Genomic DNA, 26,648 nt, shown 5'->3' with positions numbered 1-26,648 from the left:
GTGCAATTTTTTAAACTTATATAGCTATTTATACCATAGATATAGATTTTGGGGGTTACTAGTCCAATTTCTTCCTATTATAGATGAGGAAACTGAAACTCAGAGATGATTAAGTGACTTGTCAAAGTTCATGCAAGCAGTAAGTAGAAAAACCAGGACCTGGGTTCTCTGATTACAAATTCAGGACTCCTTTCATTATATCATATTGTCTCCTTATCAAATTTTACCTTGTTAGATATAATATTGTTATATTACATATAATGTATTACATGTAATGTTAGATATAATATTATTCATGCCTCTTTTTGGATCCCAAGTCTTTCACCCAGTGAGTTAGCTGTCACACTTCTCTTTTCTCCTCGGCTGCAAACTTGTATAGCACACCATCTTAGCCTTTATAAAAATCATGGATAAGAATGTGAAAGAGAGGGCAATGATTCCACTAGATATCTATATTCAGATTGACATAGAACCATTAATCTACTCTTTGGGTCTACTCTCTCCCTCATTTCCAAATCTATCTAAATATGCTATCATTTTGTCCATATCCTTCCATCTTCTTCAAAATGATTTCAGAAGACTATCAGATGTTGTCAATGCCTGCTAAATCCAGCAGTACCATGTCTACACGTTACCCTGATTTAGCCTAGAAGAAGGGTTTATGACCTTTTTTTGTATGCTAGACCCTTTCTGGTGAAACCTATTAACTTTCTCGGAATAATGTTTTTAAATGTGTAAAATAATTATGATCACAAAGGAAACCAAATATATTGAAATACAGTCATCAAAATATTAAGAAAAAGTATAAGCTCAGATTAAGAATTCCTAGTCTAAGATGACTTGTTCCAAATGTAGTGATGTTAAATATGCAATGCATATTGGTGGAGTTGTGAACTGATCCAACCATTCTGGAGAGCATTTTGGAACTATGACTAAAGGGGTGTAAAACCTTGCATACTCTTTGACGCAGCAGTACCGCTTCTAGGTCTATATCCCAAAGAGATCATAAACAGGAAAAGGACCCATATATATAAGAATGTAGCAGCTCTTTTTATGGTGGCCAAGAATTGGAAAATGAGGGGATGCCCATCAATTGGGGAATGGTTAAACAAGTTATAGTATATGAATGTAATGGAATACTATTTTAAAGCTGAGCAGACTTCAGAAAAACCTGGAACAACTTACATGAACTGATGCTGAGTGAAGTGAGCAGAACCAGGAGAACATTGTACAACAACATTGTGTGATGACTGACTTTGATAGACTTAGCTCTGCTTAGTAATGCAAGGATTAAAGACAACTGCAAATGACTCATGATGGAAAATGCCATCCACATCCAGAAAAAGAACTATGGAGTCCAAAGCACATTGAAACATACTAGTTGCTCTCTCTCTCTCCCCTTTTTTTTCTTCTTTCTCATGTTTTTTCCCCTTGGTTCTAATTCTTTACAACATGACTAATGTGAAAATATATTTATGAATATATATGTTCATATACATATGTGTATATGTACGTGTGTGTGTGTGTGTGTGTGTGTGTGTGTAGAGCCTGTATCAGATTGCATGCCATCCTGGGGTTAGGGTAGGAGATGGATGGGGAGAAAATTTGGAACTCAAGATCTTATGGAACTGAATGGTGAAAACTAAAAATAAATGAATGAATGAAAAAATATTTTTTGAAAAAATATGCAGTTCAACTTAAAACACTCCCTAGTGCCCCCTAAAGATTAAAATGTAATTAGGAAACATTTATCGAAACCAAAAATACAATGTAACATAGTAACATTAATTTGTGTTTTTCTAAGTCAGTGTGTGGCCCACAGGGATAATTTCTTTTTGAGTTTGATACCACTGTCCCAATGAATCCATTTTATATATGTCTGTTTTATATATGGTTACTAATTACCCCTTTATTAACATGCAGAAAAAAAGAACAAATAGAATCAGCACCATTCATCGCCATCATCATCATCATCATCTTGAACAGTTATCGGGTACACTACTTTGTATTGTTACACTAATTTGTATTATTTGATTTAATAAAAACAAATACTTAAAATGTACCCATTCTGTTAAGATCATTGTACTACATATTTGGGGGAAAACATTGTTAGATAAAGCAGAGTCCACTTTCATAGAGCCTACAGTTTAACAGGGGTATGTGACACAGGAATAATCTGAGCATAAAGCAATTCAAAACTCTTAAATCCTGCTTGGATTTAATTAAACCCATTCAGGGCTTCAAGTGCAAAGCCATATAATGAGAATTAAAACAATGGGACTGTGCTTATGATTTTTCTTCAGTGGGATTTAAATCTTACCACGTTTTGACCAATCTTTCAAAATATCAAAGGAAGAAACTGAACCAAGCTCCTGGCAAGTTGGGATTTAATTTTTTAAAAAAAAGTTTTAACAAATTACAACTTTAGTAATATCCTTTAAGCTGCTTAAGTTCCTAAATATACTAGCCTGGGAGTCAAAAAAACCAGGTTCTGAATCCTAGCTACACCAGTAACAATATGACGAGAAAACAAGTCATTTATTTCATGTCCTCTCCATTCTCCTCTGAAAATGAAGATGTGGCATGGTCCTTTTCAGTCCTTTTTCTGACATTCTATTATTTTAATAAAAGTTTGATGAATACATTCTTCAGACTGACTTAAATATTGGTGCCCTTGTACAACCTTGCCATAGGTTAAAGATCTAATTTTACACAGAAAAGTAAATGAATCTTTTTTGAAGGATTTGCTAATCGTTAGGTTTTTTTTCAATCAGCAAGAAATGGTGGGTAGATTTGCTGAGGTATGCGCTAGTTTTGCTCAGAAGTAGCCTGGTGCTGAGAACTAATGCCCACATAACAATAGATAGAATGCATGTGTATATTTACATAGGTACACACACTATATTTTAATTCCTAAAACCTTCAGTAAATTTAACTGTAGCAGAATAAAGCTCCAACATCAGACTCTTCAGACTTCTCAGTCAGCTTTTCAAAACTACTGCCTGTGGTTCCTCTATGTTGTCCCAAAGGATAAAAATCATGCCAGTTTTATAACTAGGACTGCATCCTCTGCCTGGAAATACTTGGATGACTTTTTTTTTTTAAGAACAGCAAGGATTTATTATACCCAGATTTGTTCTGAAGATACGTGGTGCCTTTAAAAAAAATTTTTTTCCCATTTGGGTGGTTTTAATCCAAGGGTTAGCTGATGAAACTTGGTCATCAATTACATTTCTCTTGTCTATCCTGAACTTTCTGAAGTGTAACCGAATGGAAAGTAGTGAGCTTTTGAAGACCAAAAAAAGCTGTGTGAGAAAATAGACATTAATGTCTCCCTTAACCAGTCACTATTGGAGAAACTCTCAGAATTCTAGCAGGACAATAAACTGCAATATTATATTATGTCGTTAGCTTTAAACTAGAGTATGATTTGGTTTTATTCCCAAATGAATTTGGCAGCACAAATCAGACTCAGGAGTTCAGTACTGTAAAAAGTTGTAAAGAACATGCTGTTTCCTCTTTTCCTTTTTCCTGAGTCAGGTTTTGCTGAGCTTTGGTTTTTATTTCTATCTGAAATCATGCTGTAGGGAGCTGTGTGTTTTTCTTTGGGTTTTGCCTTCCTGAGTTTGGACATAAATCCACCGTGACCTTTTATAAAATGACTATCTTGAAAGAGGCAGCATGGACCCTGTTGCTTATCTCCAGTAAATTATCGTTATCTAGGATGGGACAAAGTATGCTTCTTTTGTAAGGTTTCATAACCATACTGGACATTTAAGGATCCTCACACTTCCTAAGTTTTCAGAGGGAAGCTTCTGCTCGGTACTATCTGATTCCCATCCCACTTAACCTAGATTTTCCCAATTTGTGTTGAGTGCCTCAGTTGTGTTGCTGTTGGGAAGCAGGGAAAATACGGTGTTAACTCTGTGATTAGAAGACAGTTAGAGGGGCGACTAGGTGGTGCAGTGAATAGAGCACTGGCCCTGGAGTCAGGAGGACCTGAGTTCAAATGCGGCCTTAGACACTTAACATAAAAACTAGCTGTGTGACCTTGGGCAAGTCACTTAACCCCAATTGCCCTCCCTCCCCCCCAAAAAAAGACAGAAACCCTCATAGTAGGAAATGCTTTGTAAGACTGGTTCTGTTTTTAGAATGTACTATGTAAACTCTCTCCACTTTTATACCTTAGACTTGTCCAAGGTCCCACAGCTAGTTTTATGTGTGTGTGTGTCTGTGTTCGTGTGTGTCTATGTGTGTGTGTGTCTGTTAAGTGTCTGAGACTGGATTTGAACTCAGGTCCTCCTGACTCCAGGGCCAGTGCTCTATTCAGTGCGCCACCTAGCCACCCCGATAAAATTCTTTTGCACTTGAATTTGAAGCCACAGATGATGCCCTTTCCTACAAAATGGAAGCATTTAGAAGACAAATCAAATCAACTTAAAAAAAAAAACAACAACAGTTAATTGGGATATACTACTTAGAGGGTCCCTGGGTCTTCTCTGTCTCCACGACTCTTTTCTTTCTTTTCTGCTGTTCCCAATTTCTTTCTAACTTTTGGATTCTTTTTTTTTTTTGTCTTTATTAATTTGTTCGTTTACTTTTAGTTTACAAAATTGAGTTCCACAATCCCTTGAGTTTCAAATTTTCCCTTCCTCCCTCTCACACCCCGCCTCCCCCTCCTGGATTCTTGAACAAGTCCAGAAAAGGCTATTTTTATTCCGTAGTTTCTCATAGCAGCCTATATTCTCTTAATGAATGCAAGTTTTTGTATTCTCAGATTAGATGCCTCAACCAAATTTTGGTGAAGTGAGCAAGTGCTTTTGAAACAGTTAATAATTGACTATCATTCAAAAATTCCAGAAAGAGATAATGTTCAGCTCTAAAGTTGAACTCATCTCATTAATGAATTATGATGGCCATCACTAATGGCCCTTGCCATCTTTTTTATTCTGAACCAGTGTTTTTTTCCTTGGAAATCATTTAGTGATTATTTCTGTTACCAATATTTTCCTCTTTTGTTTTTTTGTACCTTGTGTGTGGAGAATGTTATTTTTAGAATATTTTATAGTCAAATTGCAAAATCTAAACACACTAAGTCAATAACAGGTGTCTATCCCAATTATAGGAAAAAAAAACAAAAATTAGAGTAAAAGATTAAATATTCATAAAGCAATTACTTAGGGTTGGATATAACTCTCTGCAGAGATTTATATTATAGAAGAGCATATAATCAAAATATATTTTTTCTGTAAGTCTGTGCTTTTGTTATTAACCTGACTGTGTATTGAAAAATGGGGTAGCTGCTCTCAGAATTGGAGCAGCCTAAGAAATATTAAGTATCTTCATCTTACATGTTAGTTTTTTCCTAATTGTCATAAAGATGCAACAGAAAGAACACTGAAAGGGGCAGCTAGGTGGTGCAGTGAATAGAGCACTGGCCCTGGAGTCAGGAGGACCTGAGTTCAAATGCGGCCTCAAACACTTATCACAAAAACTAGCTTTGTGACCTTGGGCAAGTCACTTAATCCCAAATTGCCCTCCAAAAAGCAAAAAAAAGAAAGAAAGAAAGAACACTGAACCTAGGTTCTAGATCTGACTTTGCCAATGACTAATTCTGTGAACTGAAAAAGTCACTTTTCTCTAGGTCTTAGTTTTTGTCCTCTGTAAATGAGTACTGAAGGTCCAAAAGGATGGAAAGGGTAGACTAGATCCATTGTCTCCAGTCTTCTTTGATCTTTCACCTCATCACTAAAAAAATTTGAGCATAAATCCCCAACATGTATATTAATTTATTTGTAAATGGTATACTGTTGTAATAAATTATATGTAACACAAAAAAAAATTTAAATGTTGAGATAGATAAAATAAACAGTATTTTGAATCTTTAAATTTATTTGTCAATGGTATAAAAATTTTTGTTTTACTCTTAAGAGCAGTGTGATTGAATATACTTTCAGTACTTTCTAAAGCCCTTTTTTATGTCCTGGGGGATAGGACAGATTTTAATTGTATTAATTAGCAATTAATTGTATTAATGTAGCAATGATTCAGTCATTTTGATCAAGATAGCTAGAGATAGATGAATTTCCTTTAACATACCTTTTTATTGAAAAATACTCAACACAAACAAATAAGGGGTCATAATCCTCAGGCAACATAATACTTTTTCAGTATTTATCTGTGCATAGATATTTACCATACATAATACAAAAACAACAAATAACAGTGAATGATTTCATTTTAACTCAGCAGAAAGTTTTTTTAAATATAAATCTATTCTCTTTATGTGGTTCCGTTTAATGAGTGACATACTACCTTATTTTGCAATCATATTTGGATATTTACTGGTATTTTTGTATGATTGTGGGGAACAGTAAAAAGACCAATTTGATTGGACTGAAAAATACAAGAAGGGGAGTGATGTGTAACAAGACCAGAAAGTTAAGTTGGGATAAGGTTGTGAAAGGCTTTCAATGTCAAACAGGAGTTTTTATTTGGTCCTATAAGTAATAGTAAGTCCCACTGGAGTTTATTGAGGTGGGAGTTGGGGATGGGTTGGTAAAACCTGGGCTTTAGGAAAATCCCTTTGGCACCTGTTTGGTAGATATATTGGGGTGGGAAAAGACTTGAAGAAAACCACCTAGGAGGAAGCCATGTTGCAGCTGTCCTGGTAAGAGGTGAAGTAGCCTGAACCTCAAAGATGGTGGCTATGTGAGTGGAGAGAGAGGGCGTTGCAGAGTAAGAAAGAACAAGATTTCACGACTGATTTGGTATATGGAGTGAGGGAGAATTAGAGGAGTCAAGGGTAAGACTGAGACACCCTGAAGCGCGGTGGGTTTCCCTAGAAAGGTAATATACTAATATTTATGAAGTAAATTGCATCCTATCCATGCCTCCTAATCCGGTACAACTCATTCTGCCTCACCAGAACAAAAAGAAGGGGAGGAAGGTTCTTACTGGTCATTGCACTTGAGATCAGAGGCTAGGGCCTGTGGCAGCCATGAAATGGGGGGAAAGAGGAGGGGCAGAGTATTGTTTGGGTGATGTTATGTTGCAAACAAGCCCCATGACTGGCTGTTAAAAGGAAAAGTAGGATGAGACCCCTGGTCCATTCCATTCTTGGGATTGGTTGATCAAGCCTCCCTTAGGATCGAGACTCTTTCATTTCTAGCATCCTGTGAATCTAGAAATCCTGTTGCATTGTGAGGAGGGGAGAGACTATAAGGAGTAAAATGTTTTTGAAGTATGTGACTATGGGAGCTCCTGAATTGTTAGGCCCCACAGAGGAAACTAACTACAGCACAGTTGCATCAGCTCCTCTTGAGTAGCTTTGTCTCTGCCAAGTCAGGATGTGTTATCACTACTGACTGGTTTTGCTGATTTATTTCAGTCCACCATGTGTACAACACTTCTGATGGGTGTAGCAAATGGTAAGTTCCTTACTAGTTGTCATTTTACGTGCGTAGGCCTTTTAGCTTTCCTATTCTTATAGTGCCATCTTGTGGATCACTGAAAGGAAATGTCTTCCACAATAAAAATGCTAATGTGGAACATAAGGTCCTTCATCTATCAACTTATTTTTCTAATGTTATTATATTGCCCATATTAAGGGACCCATTTTACAACAAACTCCAGTTTATATGGCAAGTGCACTATGAACCATAAGTTTTATGTGGATTATTAGCTCTTAGGCTGCATTAATTATAGTGCCTAGAAAAATGGGTTGGTGGTTTTGAATTATGTGAATTAAGTCACTAAACTTTTCATACACTTGCCTTAGCAGTCCCACTAATATACTTCCACTGTTAAGGTCAGGAATCAAAAAGCCTCATATTTGACAGAATATTAATAGAAGCACTTTTTGAGGTACTAATAAAACTGGAAACAAGTGAGTCACTATCACATAGGGAATGGTTAAACAAATTTTCACATGTGGATATATTGGAACACTACTGTGCTGTGAGAAATCATGAATATGAGAAATTTAGAGAAATGTGAGAAGACCTGTATGAACTGATGCAGAGACCAGGACAATCTACACAGTGGTTACAATAATATAAGCGAAAAATACCAAAAGACAGCTGAAATGAGACATTAAAGTGACCTGAAGAGGCCCTGACGAACAGTTACCGAAACACACTTAACAGAGAGATGGGAGACTTTAGGAGCAAAATGTTGTCAGATATAATCATTTTGTCAGTAAGTTTGGCTTAAAATTTTTTTCTCTTTACAAAGCAGATGGTTTATTGACAGGGAGAGAGGAACATTGGGGGAATTGCTGATATAAAATTCTAAAGCATATTCAAATAGGACATTAAAAGGGGTCATTATTAATAACAGTGTACTTGATCAACACTGGAGACTGTGTCTTAGGAGAGACATTGAATAGGATTGTGGTGATAAAAACTCAGCTGTCATTTAAGGAAGGATACTTATGTTCAGCCTTGAAAGAGGAAGACACAGAAGGGAGGGAGTCTGTACAGCAGCTGTCTTCAGGTATTAGAAAGTTTAATAAAAGAAGGATTGAGACTTAAGATTAAGATTGAGAATATCTGTATGGCTTAAAGAGGGCGGAACCAGGACCAGTGGGTAGAAGTTATTGGGAATCAAATGTTGTATTTTGCTCAATATACGAACTCCTGTCCAATAAGATCTACCTGAAGATGGAATAGAATGCCTTGCAATTGAAGAAATTTATCATCACTGAAGGTTGGCTGGCCACATGATGATGCTGTAGGAGGAACCTTGGTGCTCTATGTGATTTCTGAGGGCCCTGGAATTCTGTGTTTTTCATAAGCATGAGAGAAGGCACTATAGCATCCTCATACTTCAGGTTCCTTCAGTCAAAACCAACAAGGAAAACTGGTGATCAGATGAGGATGTGTAAAAATACAGTGCAAAAGAAGGAGTGTGGGCATTTATTTCCATGTGTCTTTGTATGGAGTTTCCACCATAATATGGCAGTATCTTTCTCTCAGATGATGAAACTTCTATCCAGTGGGAGAGATAGTTAATGAAGTGTTATCTGTTCGGCCCTCTATACATTGTAAGTTCTTTGTATTTTAATTTATGCATTAAAGCATTAAAAGGGGGTTGTGAAGCTTAATAAAATGCATAGAATAAAAGGGGTTTTCGCTATTAATTATTCAGCAACCACTTCCAAAAAAACCCCACTTTTTTTAATGGCAGCAAATTATGTTGTGCCTTTTTCTTTCTCCAGTGTTCCCAACTCCTGCCCAGCCAGTCCTCGTGGTGCTGGATCCTCAGGATATCGCTTTGTTCAGAATGTCACTTCGGACCTGCAGCTAGCAGCAGAATTTGCAGCAAAGGCAGCATCAGAGCAGCAGGCAGACACATCTGGAGGGGACAGCCCAAAGGTTTGTTAAGATATAATGTTCCTGAGAATATTCTTGCAGCATACTGTGTAAATAAGCTATTTCTGGTTAATATCACAATTGACATTTGCAATCATATAAAGTACAGAACAATGTACTTAGGTATATTATTAGTTAATGTCCCTTGATGTCAGGAATTAATGAATAATATTTGGTTTCAGAGGTTCTTAACCTGAGGTCAGTTAATTTGCTTTTTAAGGTATCTTTAGAACTGTATTTCAATATAATTGATTCCCTTTGTAATTCTGTGTATTTTAGTTATGTATTTTATTTAAAAATATTATTCTGAGGGGCGGCCAGGTGGCACAGTGAGTAAGAGCTCCGGCCCTGGAGTCAGGAGGACCCAGGATCGGTTCTGGCCTCAGATACTTAACACCCACACAAAAAAACTGGCCGTGTAACCTTGAGCAAGTTACTTAACCCCAATTGCTTTAAAAAAATATATATTATTCTGAGAAGATTCATAGCTTCACCAGACTGTCAAAGGAGTCTGTGAAACTAGTTAACAACCCTTCCATACTCATTACTGACAGAGTTGTTTCAAAGAGTGTTTTAGAAATTTTTGAGCAGAATTGCAGTCTGTCTTCACGTAAAATCATCATACCCTAATTTGTCTTTATGGACTTAATTTTCTTCTACTGTGTAATGCAGTTTTATATCTCTTTGTGGAGGAAGTAAAGAAAGAAGTTCAAATTCATGGTAGCTTCCAGCCTCTACCTGAAGCAGGAATGATCATTCTTACTTTCATGAATGTATGTGAGAGTGAAGCAGATTTGGAAAGAAATGGAGATGTTTAAACTGTAGATACTTTTCAGTTTTCTGTAATCTCAGAACATGGATTATTTGGAGGCTAATTTAAGAAGTTGAGATAATTCCTGCTCTTTCTATTGATCACATGTGAATTTTGTTATCTCTCAGACCCCCCTTGTGTTCTCTTCTCCTCAGGATGAATCAAAACCACCATATTCTTATGCTCAGCTCATAGTTCAGGCTATTTCCTCAGCCCAGGACAGACAGTTAACACTAAGTGGCATCTATGCCCATATCACCAAGCATTACCCTTACTACAGGACTGCTGACAAGGGCTGGCAGGTGAGTTGGACAGTTCTGCCATTTCTCTGAAAATCTTCAGAAAATTCTCCATGACAGTCAGAAGGGAAGAATTGTAATCAGAAGGCCAGCTATTTGGGGGTTCATAAAAAGCATTAACTAAAGTGCAAAGGACATTTTGTTATGAAATCTAGTGCAATCTTAACTTTGTCCATTTTCTTTATGGCACCTTATAGCACCTTTTCTCTCACCCTTTTCAGTGTCTAAAAATGGTGGCTCTAGTTATTGATCTATTTATACTTTTATAGCTGTGCCTTATGGTTCTGAATATAATGTATTTAGTTTTCTAAGTTTGAATAAATTGAATAAACTTGAATATTTGAACATGCGTATTTTAAGTACCTGCATTGTACAAGGCAATGTACTAAGCATTGCCAAGATCTAAAAATGAACATAAATTAATTTTTCCTTGGTCAGGTCTTTGGCCTCAAAGGGAAGTGACAAATTCACAAATGATTTTAATATAAGTTTTTTTAAAAGTGCCACAAGAGAATTGTATCCAAAAATGGTATCAATAAATGGCCAAAGAAATTCGAAGAAAACTTTAAGGAAGTGATATATGTCGTGTGTGTGTGTGTATGTATCTCTTCCCATTAAACCTGCAGGTAGAAGCTTGCAGTTATTATTAATCTGGAAACTGAGAATTAGTGACATTAAATGACTTCCATAAATAGCTTCCATAACTGCTAGTAAGTATGGGAAGCAGGATTTAGATCCAAGTCTCTCCTGCCTTCAGATCTAGGCTTCTTTCCACTTGATGAAGACACTATGGTCCATTAAGTTGAAATGATTTGGCCAAGATCTCCCAGGAGTCCAATTAGATTGGAGCATAATAAGGTGTATAAAGGGGAGAAATGGGAGATTAGGTTGGGTCTAAAAAGGCAAACACCAATCTTAGCTCTGTCGATTGACTTGCTCTTGAACTACATACAGATAGTTATGATGGCATTTAGTTCTTTTTTGCCATCTAAAATGGGGAATAACTGTTCTGTGTCATAAAATACAGTAGAAAAATGATGGTGTTCTTTACAAGTTCTTTTTGCTTTCCCCTCAAACAATAAGAAATGAAAACATACATTTTTATGGTCATTTTAAATAGTTCTTTAGTCCAGTATTCAGATTATTTTCCATATTTTGTGACTCTCTGTTTACAGCAGTATTCCTGTAATCTCTTGGTGCCATTTGAGCTGTTTCCAGGTTGGTCAGTAATTGGTGTATCCTCCTTTTCTCTTCCTGCAGAATTCTATTCGACACAACCTCTCTTTGAACCGTTACTTTATTAAAGTCCCACGTTCTCAGGAGGAGCCTGGAAAGGGCTCTTTTTGGCGAATTGACCCGGCATCAGAAGCCAAGCTAGTAGAACAGGCATTCCGGAAACGGAGACAAAGAGGAGTTTCCTGTTTCCGAACCCCTTTTGGGCCCTTATCATCAAGGTAAATGTCACTCTGTCCCACCTTTTGGGTTTCTTGTTCTGAAGATATTAGGAAAAGAAATTTCACTTTAAATAGAAGGAAGAGTCTTGCTATTTTTTGCTCTGAGAAGCACCCAACTCTTTTGAAAATGTGATTCAGAAATTAATGAATTTCTATAATGTTTAAAAGGTAAACTGATTGATGCTACTTGAGCATGATGATCCATAACCCTTTAAAATATACTTATTGTTTAGATAATAAATTATTTGACCATGATCTCCCAGGAGTTCAGTTAGACTGGAGCAAAAGGTGTATAAAGAGGAGTAATGGGAAATAAGGTAATAAAAATGGCATTAATTTGATGGAAATAACTTTATATTTTAAAATTTGTAACTTCAAGCAGAAAAATTACTTCTGTAGTTTAAAATATAGTCTCTAGTATAAGTGATAAATTCAAATTATAACATTTTACTTACATGTCATAGTTTGTCATTGACAATCCCATTCCTTTTATGATAGCAACAGCCAAAACAAAGATTTGTTGGCTATATTAGTGTGGGTGGGAGCTTGCAAAATGGTTTTGACAGCCCTTTCATAATGCAACAAAGCCCGTGTTTTCTCGAACACTGGATTAATTTTAAAATAGAAATAGAGAAATTTCATTTAAGTGATCACTGTTTCTTAAACTTTTTCATTTTTAAGTTAGTTAACTCATTTGATCAATCAGTGAACATATAATGAACACTTAGTGTATTCCTGGCACTTTGAGAGATAGCAGGAGAATCATAAGGCCAGATCTTTGCCATCAGGGAGCTTACATTCCACAGTCTTGTTGGGGAAACAAGACACATTGTTTCTCTAAGAGTTAAAAACCAACTAAATAGGGGCAGCAAGGTAGCACAGCGAGTAAGAGCACCGGCTTCAGTGTCAGGATGACCTGGAGATCGAATCCCGGGCTCAGACACTCAGCACCACACCCAGAAATACCTGGCTGTGTAACCTTGAGCAAGTTACTTAACCCCAATTGCTTAAAAAAAATAAAAAAACCAACTAAGTACTAAGCTGTGTAGTACTAACTGCAGGAATAGCAGGTGTTTAGAAGTGGAAGAAACTGGTATGGGTTTGAATAGTTGAAGGTTTGGGGGAAGCAATTGCAGGTCTTGAATTAGGCTTTGACCAGGACTTGGATGATTAGTAAAGAATGTTCCAGAAGTGTTAACAACATGAATAAAGGATAGGAATTAGTTTGATGTTTATTGGGACAGGAGTGAAGACATTGGCTTGGCTAGAGCACAGAATTTATCTTGGAGTTCTGGAAAATAAAACTGGATAAATGGCGAGAGGTTAGTTTATGAAGAACCTTGAAAGCTAAACAATAGGAGTTTAAGTCAAAACTATAAAGGCTGTAAGGGTGGGACTCATTGTACTGGTGGTATTTTTAGAAGGACAGATCTGGACGTAGTGTGAATTTAAGTTGACAAAAATTGGAATCCGGAAGGTTAGTTAGAAGATTAGTCAAGTAATCTAAATTCTAGGAATAGAGCACAAGGCACAAATCAGAGACATTTGAAAGTAAGAGTCAATAGAGAGGAGACATATTTGTGTGTGGGAATGGAGGAGGGAAGAGAGTTAAAGATGACTTAAAGTTGTCTAGCTGAAAAGACTGGGTGATTTTTCATAGTAATGTTTTAAATACTGACTGGAAATTTAATTTTGAGTACCTGCTCTCTTTGCATCCCCCATCAGTCCTGTTTAGACATTGCTTCTCCTGCATCCTCACCTCCCCATAATTGTGTCCCAGTTCCCTTAAAAAGGGCTCCCCTACTTCTCTGTCCTCCTCCCTTTCTCTGCCTCTCTGTTTCTCTGTCTAGCTCCTTCTCCCTTTCTGTCTCCTCACTGAAATAGTTTGATAGCCCCCCCTGTTTCCAGTAACAGAACCTGATTAAAGTATCATTAAGTCCAGCTTTGCTCTATAAGCCCAGTTCTTGGACCAAAAAGCACATGCCAGTGATAGCCTACTACTGATGGGAGGTTTTACAGAGCCTTGCTTAATGAAGATGAACGAACTCTCCATTCGTCCACATGTTATATGTTTGTTATGTATGTAAAACAAGCTGTACGTCCCAGTGCTCGTTTTGCATATTGATAATTTAATGTATGAAATAAGACCAGCTGAAAGTATGAGTCTTAACTGCAGATGCTAAGGCATGTTCATGGAAGGCTGACTGGTGTTCTCAGGCAGGGAATAAATGCTGTTGAATTGTAGCTTTTACTGCAAAACCACAAACAAGGCGCTTTCCCTCTCACTCAGTGAAGCTGTAAAACTGTGGTTTTATGTTATCGGTTGGCAAGCCGTCACTGCCAAGAATGGTTGTTGGGAATCTATCAGGAGGCAGGAGCCGCACAAGAAAGGCCTTAGCGAGGGCTGGAGTATAGGATGTGGATGTTGGGAGTTCGTGCTCAGCTTGTTTTTTAATTGCTTGCCACCCTTATATTTAAACCCGTTGGACTTTTATGGACATAACATGATACTTCTCCTTTTTTTTTTTTAAGGAGTGCTCCTGCTTCACCTACTCATCCAGGGCTAATGTCCCCTCATTCTAGTGGCCTACAGACTCCAGAGTGCCTGTCTCGGGAGGGTTCACCCATTCCACATGACCATGATTTTGGATCAAAATTAGCCTCTGTCCCAGAGTATCGGTATTCACAAAGTGCACCTGGTGAGGATTATTTGTTTTGCTTCGTTTTTTTATGTGTTGATATGTATTTTTAAACTCGGCACTCTTAAACCAGCGCTAATGTCCAGAGAATTTTTTTAAATGGCATGAAATCTATAGACTTTATGATCTTTTTCACTTTTTGTATTCTTTAGGTTCTCCTGTTAGTGCTCAGCCAGTAATAATGGCCGTTCCTCCCCGACCATCCAACCTTGTGGCCAAACCAGTTGCTTACATGCCGGCTTCAATAGTGACTTCACAGCAGCCTTCTGGTCATGCAATTCATGTTGTGCAGCAGGCTCCCACTGTTACGATGGTCAGGGTTGTGACCACATCTGCCAATTCAGCTAATGGATACATACTTACCAGTCAGGGCACAGCTGGAAATAGCCACGAAGCAGCAGGCACAGTTTTGGATTTGGGCAGTGAACCAAGAGGTAACCTGTCAGTTGGGTAATTTCATTAGAGCTTGATGTAGATAGCTTTGGCTTTTGTAAAATATAAGCTGAATTAAAACTTGGTTTCTGAAATGTCAAATAGCATAGCTAGTGGAAGCATAGATGGGTTGTTGAAGTATAGCAGCAGATAACATGAAGGTGATTTTTTTAAACAATTTCTGCAGTCCATGAACTATATTTGCATTAATTATACTTATTTTAAAATAAATTCTGCTCTTTATTTAATACGTCATAAAACAGGGGTTTCTTTGAATACTTGGTAGTTTTTTTTAAGAGTACACACTAAGTATCTGGATCTTTTCTAAAATTGAAATATAAATTTTTTAACATAAAAAGAATGAGCCTATGGAAATGAGTTAGTAGTTGTAGCAATGGGACCTCTAATGAAGAGTCTGTAGAAGTAATTTAAAATAAATATTTCATTTCCAAGCTAGAAATTCTGACTTTCATGAGCTTAGTCAAATGTTTTATAAAATTTAAGTCACCGTAAAAAAAAGTTGACTCAGCTCTTTTGAATTAAATAATATCTCTTAGTCGTTATCTTTTGATCGCTTTGTTTTATCTCTTCACAGTATTTTTGTGGCACTATCAATAGGAGAATTGCATTTTTGTGAGTAACTGTTTTTGTAACCCTTCAGGCAAATAAAAACATTGCTGATATTATGTTTTTAAAATCAAATTATAGATATTTGAAATTAGAGTGATTATGTTAGAGGAAGAAATCTTATGGGATTAGTTTTATCATTTCTGTTTCATTTTTATCATTTCATTGTTCCTTTTTTATCAGTTCTGATATATTGGTGTCAAGTAAAAATTAAGAGAAATGCCTCTGTTAGTTTGTCTGTAATACGCTGTTCTTTAAATTTTGGTAGCATTGGAAGATAAGCCTACAATTGCATTTGCAACAATTCCAACTGCCAGCCGAGTCATCCAGACAGTGGCCAGTCAGATGGCTCAGGGAGTTCCAGGACAAACAGTTACAATACTTCAGCCAGCAACACCAGTGACCATTGGGCAACACCAGCTCCCAGTTAGGGCAGTGACACAAAATGGAAAGCATGCTGTTCCTACCAACAGCATCACTGGCACTTCCTATGGTAAGATTTTAGTAGTCTCTGCATTCATTTTCTTCCTACACTTTACTCTCTAGATCTGCTGTGCAGTCTTTGCTGTGGTAAATCCAAATGTGGAATATTTTTCTCAGTACAGCTGTCATACATGTCCTCAAGTTGAGTATGTTATAGATTTTTCCATCACAATTTTTGAGTATGGTGGTGAGCTTTTCTCTTGTCATTTACTTAAATTACCAAATAGGTGATTTTGACCTTTGTTCAGAAGAACAGGTATTGGTCTTCATTTTACATATTAAATCTATGTCTCTTCCATTCCCAGCCCTTACAAACCCACTGCAACTTCTCGCAGCCCAGGCTAGTTCCTCTACTCCCGTAGTGGTTACTCGGGTGTGTGAAGTGGGCCCGGAAGAGCCGGCAGCCTCCTCAGGGGAGCCAGATGTCAAAAGACCTCGGTTGGAGGAACCCAGTGGAACTGTTGTGGCACAGGCAGGGGTGATAACATCTACCACCCCACAAGGGCAAGGAACCGGTGAATGAAGTACCTGGGAAAGGAGCTGGAATATGGGTGGAGCAGAAGATGCATCAAGTGGAGTGGGAGAACCGAAGTATGACTGCCTGAACAGCCACTCGTCTTCGCGTGAGATGGGAAAGACAGCTCCACAGCTCAGCAGACCTTGAGGTGCCAAACAGATTGGGAGAAGCTTCCATCCACCTGTACCTGCAATTCAGCTCAGCCTTTACTTTTGTTTTTCTCTTCCATACCTTTTAGTTAAAAAACAAACAAAAAAAAACAAAACAAAAACCCACATAAACAAATACAGACAACTGATTGTATGACTGCTGGGAATTCTTTTTTTTTTTTTCAGCACCTCCTGTTTTTCCCTAGCCTTTTCTTCAAGAGGCTGGGGAAGAGATTGCAGTTCAGTATCTCAAGGAATGTATCACAAATGTCTGCTCCATAAGAAGAAGGTTCCTTATTTCTCCAATGCCTTAATGCTGCCTCTCAGAGTTTGATATTGATGTTCTTAAGGAAGCAGCCTTGACCATCACAAGAAGACTGACACAGGTTATCATAGTGACAGCATTAAAGTAGCATGGTACCCAACAAACAATCCTTTTAAAGAAAAATAATTGTATTTAGAATGAATTCTTATTTATGTAGGAGGTTGAAAGCAGGCTGTTGGGGTGGGGACCAGGGGGTAGAGCAACAGGAATTGACCAATTTGTTATTTCATAAATGTCTTTTTTCATAGAAAGGCAAAAGAGAAGGTATTGACATTAGTGTTATTTTTAACTGGTTTGGTTTTGACCCTGCAACATTTCTTGCTTCGTTCAGACGTGTACCATCTGTTTTTAAACTAAGCCTACATATATCTTGGACAGAAGTTGACGGGAATGCCCCCCACCTTTTTTTGTTTTTCTTTTTAGTTTTACATGCATGATGCATGCATTAACCATGGAGTTAATCCACAGCTGTAACTGTTAATGTCATGTTAAGGGAAATTATGATAGCTTCCTGTATTAAAACATGTATTTGCCTCAGTACTTTTAGAATGTCCTTTGGAAAACTGGTGACAAGCTGATGGACTAAATCATAACAGTAGTATCCAGGTTTCAGTATTTGGAGTGAATGTTAATCAGAACTGAGCCTCTGTGCTGTCTTCCCTGCAGTAGCAGTAAAGTTCCATTATAACTAGGTGTTCTAGACAGAACTATGTGCCTCACTTGATGCAAAAGAAGACAGAGCAGAGGTTTCTCAGAACTGTTCTCCCCATAATCTAATGTAAGATGTGATATTCTCAGCATAGCTAGATGTGGTTTTATAATCCTAATCTTTTTATTTAAATTTTATCCAAATTCCAGTTTCCTTTTACCATTCTTTTATCATTGCAGTTGGAAAATATTTCCTTTATGTAAAGCACCAAAATCTTCGGGGTCAGTTCAAGATAATGGAAACTAACTTTCCAAATAATGAGGTTACTCATTGATATCTACCTTTTCCCAGGGTTTAGTCACCCTGTCTATCCCAATTCACTTTATGGCTAAAAATAAATAAATGGTTCTCTCTGAAGAAGAAAAGTGAACAAAGTGCTTCTATATAATGAATCTGTGTTCCTTAGGAAAATGCCTTCTAAATTTATACACTTGGCAGTTTGAGCTGTGTCAAGTATGTTGAAAGGAGGTGAAACATGAAATATTATTGTCTATTTAGATTTTTATCAGTCTGTTTTCCTGAGCAGTGTGCAGGAGGGATGAAGGAATGCTTCTGTTAGAAAATTATCTCTTATTTTGCAAATATTTTTGTGCTGCTTCTCCCAATAGTCAGTCATCATTAGGAGAAAAAAAAAATGTTGTACACAAAACTCAAGTATCAGGAAATGTTTTTGTCTTTCTTTTTTTTGAAGGGAAAAATAAAAACCAGGAGTACTTTCCCTACCTCTACAACCAGTTAACTTTATTTAGAACTGTTTCATCTCTATGAACCTTGTTAGAAAAACTGCAGTGGTGTTCAAAACTTCCCCATAAAATATATGAGACAAATTAAAGGCAAGAAAATTTCATAGGAATTAGGAACTAACCAACAATTTTCTGCTTTAAAACAAAAGAATTAACTTTTTTTAAATTATTTAAAGCAGCAGGCATTATTAAGCCCACTTTGGAGATTAACAATTTGCAGTCAGAACCCATTGATTTAACCAGAAGTTTAAGAGGAAGGTGGCCTGGTGAGACACCAGGAAAAGAAAGCTCTACCGCAATTGCCCTTTACCCCATTGTGTCCTCTTCAGTCAGGGTCAGAAGGAACTGGCTCCTCTTATAAAAAACTACTGAGCCCTTCATGAAATGCTCCATTTTGCCCAATAAAGGGAAAAGGGAAAATATATATGTGAATAAATTTTAAAAGGGTACCACAATCACAAAAACATTATTGACATCCATGCAATATTAAGTACAAAAAAAGTTTCAGAGCAGTGTGAATGAGATAACGAGCAATGCAGTTCTCAGAGATACTTTCCCCACTTTTTAATGATGAATAATTATGCTCCATTCCACACTTACATTTTCTTAAGTGTGTGTGTGTGTGTGTGAGAGAGAGAGAGAGAGAGAGAGAGAGAGAGAGAGAATGAGATGAGTGATGAATTAATTGGTGTCAGACAGGCTTCATTCTGCACTGACAGCTTCAGTTACTAACATAACCAGGACCTTGTTCAGATTTGGAGGGTCTATAATTAGTGTCTTTTTAGGGCCATCAGTTACTTCTTTAATCATCCTTAATTGGTGTTTGTTCTAAGTACTCCTTGTATACAGCCTAGTAGAGGGAAATGGCTTAAGGTGCTGGGAGCTATGTTTGGTCTCCAGTTATCATGGCTACCACAGACTTTCTCCTTTCCGAGCTGGGATTTTCTGCAGAGAACACTCCACGTTAGGAGGTTAGAAGAAAACAGTGACTTACATATATTTTTTTAGTATTTGTTTCTATCTTTTGCTTCATCTGAACTTATTGCTTCCATCCATTAGTTTGTTTTATTGACGTCAGAAAGCACTAACTGCTTTATCTGTGCAAACTTTATGTCTTAGTAATGGTTGGTCCACAACTAGAAGGGAAAAAGGATGGTAAATAGGGAAAGAGGGAAACAGCAAAATTTCAGTGGAAGGAGTTTCCCCTTCTTGAGATTTTTAGCACCTTAAACTTCACAAGAGTTGCATGATGGAGGAAATAAAAAGGATCAAGGACAAGAGAAGAGTGATGGATATTGAGGAAATCATTACCCATAAGAGATCCTTTGTTTTATAATAACCTTAGAAAGGTTTCGATTATAACCAGGAAATATTGCCTTATATCTTCTAAGCCAGCGTTTCTGGCAGAGATATCTGGCAGAAATGCCAAAGTGGGATGTATGGTGGCTTTAGAAATTCCTGGAAAGAACCTTTACCATTTGTGAACGAGGGAGAGAAAGCAGTATGTGTCTGACAGGTGCTGCTCTAATCCTGGAGTTCATCTCATCTTTATCTTCCTTCCATCCTGGTACATGTGTTCACATTTGCCTCTCCCCTTTGTGGCTCCCCTTCTTTGCTTCCTTAATGGAAAAAAGGGAAATGTGCTTATAAAGAATTTTCATTTTTAAGAATCCAGGAAAGCATAAATAAATATATATGTACATATATATTTATACATATACACACACAAAAACATAACACCCCCCCACACACAAAAAAAGTTCTACCAGTTAGCCTAAATGTATTCATTGTCCTCTTCATTCTCTCTAAATGTATTTTGTGGTGATATAAGAATAGTACTTCAAAATTGACAAGCCCTTAGAACAGCTGGTAGACAATTTTTAATTCTGTGCTGGTATTTGGATATCAATTTGTAGAGACTATCTGTCGCCTATCTCCTTTTACTATTAAGGCATCACAACCAAAGGTTATGCTTCAGTAGTCAATATGTGATTAATGTTAAGTACCAAAGGTCAGTAATTCTATGTTATTTATTGAATCTTCACATAACAGAGCATTATACTAAGCACTGTGGGGAGATACAGAAGAAATATAAGGGTCCCTAACCTCAAGGAGTTTACTAATCTAATGTTTTGTTCATGAGTTTACCTCTTTCTATCAGAACAATATCCATTTGTTTTATCAGAACAAGAACCATTCTTGCCTTTTTCTAATTGATTTTTGTATTATATTTTATCCCAATCTCAGTTATTTTTCCTGTAAGCAGAATATAAATGGTATAATTTAAATGACTTGGGGACTCAGATGGATCATTCTCTTACTCTTTTGAGCTTTCTAAATATACATATATTACATATATATATTCCCTCATTTGGTTTGGAAAAAATTAGCTCCCCCGAAATTGGGAGAGCTGCCTTAGTTTTTAAAAACAAAATTCATTGAAATGTACCAAAATAGTGTTCCAGACACACTCTTTCCTCCTGTGTTTGTTTCTGTCATTACTGTGGTAGCTAGTGCTTTCAGGTTTGCCTTCTGTTTAGTGGTAGCTTTAACACCCTGGATGAATTGCATTTTAAGGCGATCTGATTCTATTGCTTAGAGAAGAGAGTGGAAGCATTTCCAGCAGATAGATGGGAATAAAGAAAAAGTAGAATAAATAGTGACTTTTAAGTCTTGTCAATTTTCCTGAGGGCATCTGGTCTTGTGATTCATTGTAAACTGCTTACAGGTCCTTTTTTCTTCTTTCTTCCCCCCTACCCCCACCCCCAAATAAATAAAACAGTAAAAGGAAAAATTTAGAGGTGAAAGGAATATCACAATCATTATGCTTGCATGCTAATACTATTCAAACCTAAATGACAGTGTTATTATTTAGACTACTATATATATATGGGTGTACAAGCATTTTGCATGACAACTCTGTTAGTCTTAAGGCCATGAGACATATTCCATTAATTGTCTTTGGAGTATTTTGTTGGGTAGAGTGGGATGGGATTTCATCTGACTTTTGTTATTTCTTCAGAATAATTAAGGATTACCATGAAGGTGACATTTCAAAGTGAAGTGTATGGGATCAACTGGTTTTATTAGAAATCAAGTTTTGCTTATATCCTTTTCATTCAGCATAAGTAGTGGCATATGATTCACTAGGTAATTTGGAGAATTCTGATGAGAGAAAAAGAGAAGCTTTTTTGTTTTGTATTTTCTAAAATGTTATGTCTTTTTACTTTATAGTTGTGCTTTTGAGACCAGCAGCGAGTCTTTCATACAAAATTCTGGCTGTGAAAAAAGTATTAGAAGAGTCTTCTTTCCATAGGTTATTAAACTTACAGAATTTGAACAAAAAATGCAGTTGAGGGGCAGAGGTTACATAACTTTGTTGTATTTTCTTTTGTACTCAGTTTTGCAGTTAAATTACTTCATCTGATATATAAGAAACTGCCCTCTCTGTTTTTTGCTATTCCAGTTTTATCTTTTTTCTTCTTTTCCCCTGAGAGAATACCTACTTCAGGGAAAATTCTGTACCCTCTGGATAGTTTAAAAACTACTTTAAAACAACCATTGTGCATATGTCTGTCTCTTGTACCTCTCTGCAGAAGAGAGCACTATTATGCTAAAAACTAATGACTGGCCAAAATGATTGTAAAACACTTTGCAAATATACAGGCTATATGAATGCTAAATGGTGTGCATCATCATTGTCTTGGGTTATACCTCAGTGATACATAAATAGAAATAAAAATAAAAGCCCTCTAGTTTATTTAATCCACAAGTTACTGTTTTTTCTTGTAATGAGAATTTTTACCTACAACCTTATTGCGAATTGTCTTTACTTTAGTATTGCCTAGGAACAATGTTATTTAATAAGAAGCATTTTAGTTTTCTTGCTGCTACAGAGACCAAATTGTTATATACATACATACGTACATAGGACACAAGTGCTTCTGAGATCCACTTAATCTCCTTGAGGTAAAAGTGAAATAAACCTGAAGTGGACGTCTCTTGATTTAGCCAGAATTACTTGGTGTTTCCGCTTCCCACGATTTCCAGATTGTGTCCGTATATGTGTGACGCGCATTAGAAGTTCTTTCCCCATATCCTTTTTTCCACATCAGGGTTTTTTTAAATGCTCAGGATTTCCATCCATCCTTATGCTCATCATTCCTGTTCTCTCAGTTTGATACAGCAGCTTTCCACGTTTTACCTACAAAATGTGAAAAGCTGCTACATTTAAGGCACAAGGAATAACCTAGAAATGTTGCATTACAAGAATTCTAAGTTGTGTCTAGTTTCATGCAGGCAGACAATGCCTTTGCTCTCTGAGCGTACCTCACCCCAGGCTTCTGCTGCCCAGAGTGTTGGGGGAGTTTGATCAGGACGTTGTTTTCTTTGGAACATCATCCATTAAGTGACTCCTCATGTATCTGCTTGACTTCACTGGAGCAGCTGTTGGGTCTCCTCTGCCAGTTTACATGGCACGTTACATCAACCTCAAGGATCCTACTCAGCACAGTACAGTTGTAGCAAAGTTTCCATCCCAATTGCCTGGAAAAATGGTGTTCATTACCTAATCATTAAGGTTTCCTCTTGACTGCCGTCTAAAATATTGCCATTTCACTGAACGTGTTGAGACAGCAATTCCTTAAGCTAAAAAAAAAAGGTGTAATTTTGATTTAATTTTTTAAAGGCATAAATTTATTTAGGATGTGGCTTTGGAGGTCTCAGATTGAAGAAGGGAGACTATTTCTTTATAACTATTTAAAATCTTGCTGCTAGGAAAGAGATAAGGATCTTCTAAACCCTAACCTAACTAACCCCTTTATTCAGAAACAAGCCATAACTCATTAAGAGAACAGAAAATAAATTCTGTCATATTTATGCCCCAGATTCTCTTCTTAAATGCATTTATGAATATGTACATAACATAATTTGTATGTTTGCATAACTATCCCCTTTGAATGTAAATGGTACTTTAAATTACTTTTATACAAATGGATGTTAAAACCAGGCACTAATCCTAGGAAAACGTAGTATGTAGAGTGTAGCTTAGGAAATGGAGACTGAACTTACTGTTCTTAGACTTCTGTGTCCAGCAACAATACCTTTCTCTTACCTGGCAGGACTATATTGTTTCTCCATTTTATATATCCTTACCCCAGTAGAGATCCATTATTCCATCTAGTTCTGGATATATAAACTATGTTTCTATTAGGAGAGATCTTTCTAATAACCATTGTTCAAATTCAAATCTCCTGTAAAGTGGCATGTAAAGAAAGAAGAGAATGTACTTTTGGAATACTTGAGTCCTAGGGTCCCTTTAAATTATTTTTTATACTGTATCACTCAAATTCATAATTGTTTGAAATAGTCTTTCCCTGACTTCCTTCTGCTGATGATGAGGGATAGGGATAACAATAATAATAAATAAAGGGGATAATCTTTAAAGTATAAGGTAACTAGAAGGAAGTGAGATGAAAGGAACATGCAGGGTTAATTAATATTGATGCCCTGTCTGTTCATCTGCATTTACATACAAGCTACAAACAGGATGTTACAGCTCTACTCAAAAACTATCACATTGCAGTTATAAGAGTATCTACTCCAAGTGATATTTCTATATCTTCTTTTCTGGAGAGGCTGAAATCTGTCTCTGAAGTTTTAAGCCCCCATTTGTCTGTGACATACCCTAAAGCTAATCATTATAAATGTTTGTGTAATTAGCATTTTTATTGCATTTCTGACCCTTCTAGTATAAATTTCATTTTATGATGTTTGGGGAAGCATACTCATAATGGCACTGTCTTCAAGTAGGAACAGAATGACTTCCAAGCATTTCATTGTATTTCTTCTGGAAACCCAATTAAAGTCTTTTCCTAGGATTTAGTTAGTTTTAGGCATTTCTGGGTATCTTTCTCATGCTTTCAACAATGACCATACCATTTTCTGTCCAGCACTTTAGGAAAAAGTTTGTTGTTGTTTTTTTTTTAATTCAGTTTAAAGCTACCTACTTGGTTTTATAGGAGAAGTGCTCCTCTCAAAAATGATGAGTTTTTGCAATTTCTTGTTACACACAAGCTTTAGTAATGATACTTGGGAAGAAAAAGCTAGAGTAATGTTGACAAATTCTGGCCTTCAACATGGATAGAGTGATGGAGGAACTGATTTATTTACAATATTTTGAAAATGAGTTACCTCCATTAAAAAGATAGCTGTAAAGGATAACTCAAACTGAGTTTACATTCTGCTTTACTGAGAACTAGCTATCTCTTGATTTCTTAGCTTTTAGTAGATTGGCTATATTCAGATGGTGGCATGGGAGTTCTAAAAAGGTCATCAAAAAATCAGAGTTATTATAAGGTTTCTGAAATGTAAAAGGGTAACTTTACCATATAAAGATGACCTTTCTTTAATAAATAAGTAGAGGAGATTTTGGTGTTTTTTCTTTTAAGGGCACTAAAGTAACTCAGTTCTTCACTCTGGCAGCACAGGCATCTTCAAATCCAACTGTGTGTTTTAGTAGGATATGTAGCTATATATGTGTCTGCTACATTCAGAAGGTGAGAGTTGATTGTGTTAAATGTTTGGTGTCCTTCATATGCAAAGAGGCTTCAGACCCACAGGTCAGTACAAGGTGCAGGAGGCAGTGAGTTTCCATTTGTTGTAATGGAGTGTGTTGAACCAGCCATAGGCTCATTCATTAGCCTTTGTGACCAATGGTACCAAGTATGAGCCTGCTAAAGTTTAGTGAAGTCTGGCTGGCTGTAAAGCAGTTCTTTCCTCTACTGGAAGGTATGACCTTAGATTTATTAGCATCATTCTCTAACCAGCTAAACTAATTGGTTTAGATATTCAGTGTATTAAAAAAAATACAAATAGAGAAACTTTAAATTCAAATACTTTTTTTTAAAAAAAGTTTTACCTAAAATTTTTTCTCTTTTTGTGTGGATTGTTTCCTGTACCATGGAAGACTAGATGAAAGAAGAAGAAAAAACTCTAGATTCCAGAATATCTTCATGGGCTTGGCTTAAATTCAGGAAAACAGAACCCCAGATATCCCTTATGTGTACAGATGACTAAAGAGAAACTATGGAGAGTCTCTTTCTCTGCCTGACAGTTTGGCACTTAATTTAAGGGAGTGGATAAGATAAAGCCAGCTTTGTGGATTGTTGTTTTTTTTCCCTTATCTAAACATGTAAAGATACTTTTGAGTGTGAGAATGTGTGCATATGTGTGTGTGTTGTTGTTTTTTTACAGTGGCTGTTTAAAGTGTTTTTTCACAACTTGTTTAATAATCAGTGCTTTAAAAAGCAGGTGGTGTCTCTGTAAAGTGGGAGCTTGGGTCTATGGCATTGGATGTAAATTTTAGGTCATATCATATTGTAAATGTCTCACTATCTCTGGGGGGTAGAAATCAAACTGGTCTGTTTATATGAATTGTGGGAAACTAAGAAAGGTGTAAAAACTAGCTAACAGGGTGGTGAGGAAAGAGTACTATCATAAAGATGGAAAAACCAGCATCTAAGGTTAGACCTGTGTTTTCATTTCAAATGGGATACAGTATTTTTTTTTATAAGGAGCCATACTTTTTTTTTAGTAATTTGAGATCTGAATGTGATTTCTAATTGTATCAGACGTTAATGTTTTAAAGCTATAACAAAGTTTAAAATTTCTACTTTTTTTCATTTATTTTAACTGTTCTGTTATCTGTTATCTAAAATTGATGTATGTGGTTGGGAGAAGTTTTGCTTCTCCTCTTAGCATTTGTTTCTATAACCAGAAATAAAATTATATATTAAAGAAATGACACCCAAAAAAACAGTTTGTAGTCCTTTTAAATAGTATATATAGGAAATCTTGGTTCTAACAGTTCCTGGCTTGTAGAAATTTGTTCTAATTATTTTGAGTTAGAGCTGTTTATATTGATGTCCCTGAAGGTTAAAGGACAGTGAATGATAAAAATCTATCCTCTTTTGTTTTTCCTTTGGATACTATTACTAGAAAGAGTCAGTTTGGCAGATTAGATACT

General features: G+C 36.5%; 1 protein-coding gene across 1 annotated transcript in view; it reads left to right on the top strand.

The window, feature by feature from the left end:
- Nucleotides 1-26,438, top strand: part of FOXK1 (forkhead box K1) — a 117,172-nt gene extending 90,734 nt beyond the window's left edge. The window contains exons 3-9 of the mRNA XM_069084766.1: nucleotides 9,221-9,377; nucleotides 10,341-10,487; nucleotides 11,745-11,938; nucleotides 14,471-14,637; nucleotides 14,790-15,071; nucleotides 15,965-16,189; nucleotides 16,485-26,438. Coding sequence (XP_068940867.1) covers nucleotides 9,221-9,377; nucleotides 10,341-10,487; nucleotides 11,745-11,938; nucleotides 14,471-14,637; nucleotides 14,790-15,071; nucleotides 15,965-16,189; nucleotides 16,485-16,702 — 1,390 coding nt within the window. The 3' untranslated portion in view covers nucleotides 16,703-26,438. The remainder of the gene's footprint in view (nucleotides 1-9,220; nucleotides 9,378-10,340; nucleotides 10,488-11,744; nucleotides 11,939-14,470; nucleotides 14,638-14,789; nucleotides 15,072-15,964; nucleotides 16,190-16,484) is intronic.
- The last annotated feature ends 210 nt before the right edge of the window (nucleotides 26,439-26,648 follow it).

This window comes from Petaurus breviceps, unplaced genomic scaffold (genome assembly GCF_028583685.1).
Source record: "Petaurus breviceps papuanus isolate PSGF00001 unplaced genomic scaffold, PetGlider_PUasm1.0 175, whole genome shotgun sequence".
NCBI lineage: Eukaryota > Metazoa > Chordata > Mammalia > Diprotodontia > Petauridae > Petaurus > Petaurus breviceps.
This window is presented reverse-complemented; position numbering and strand designations above follow the sequence as displayed.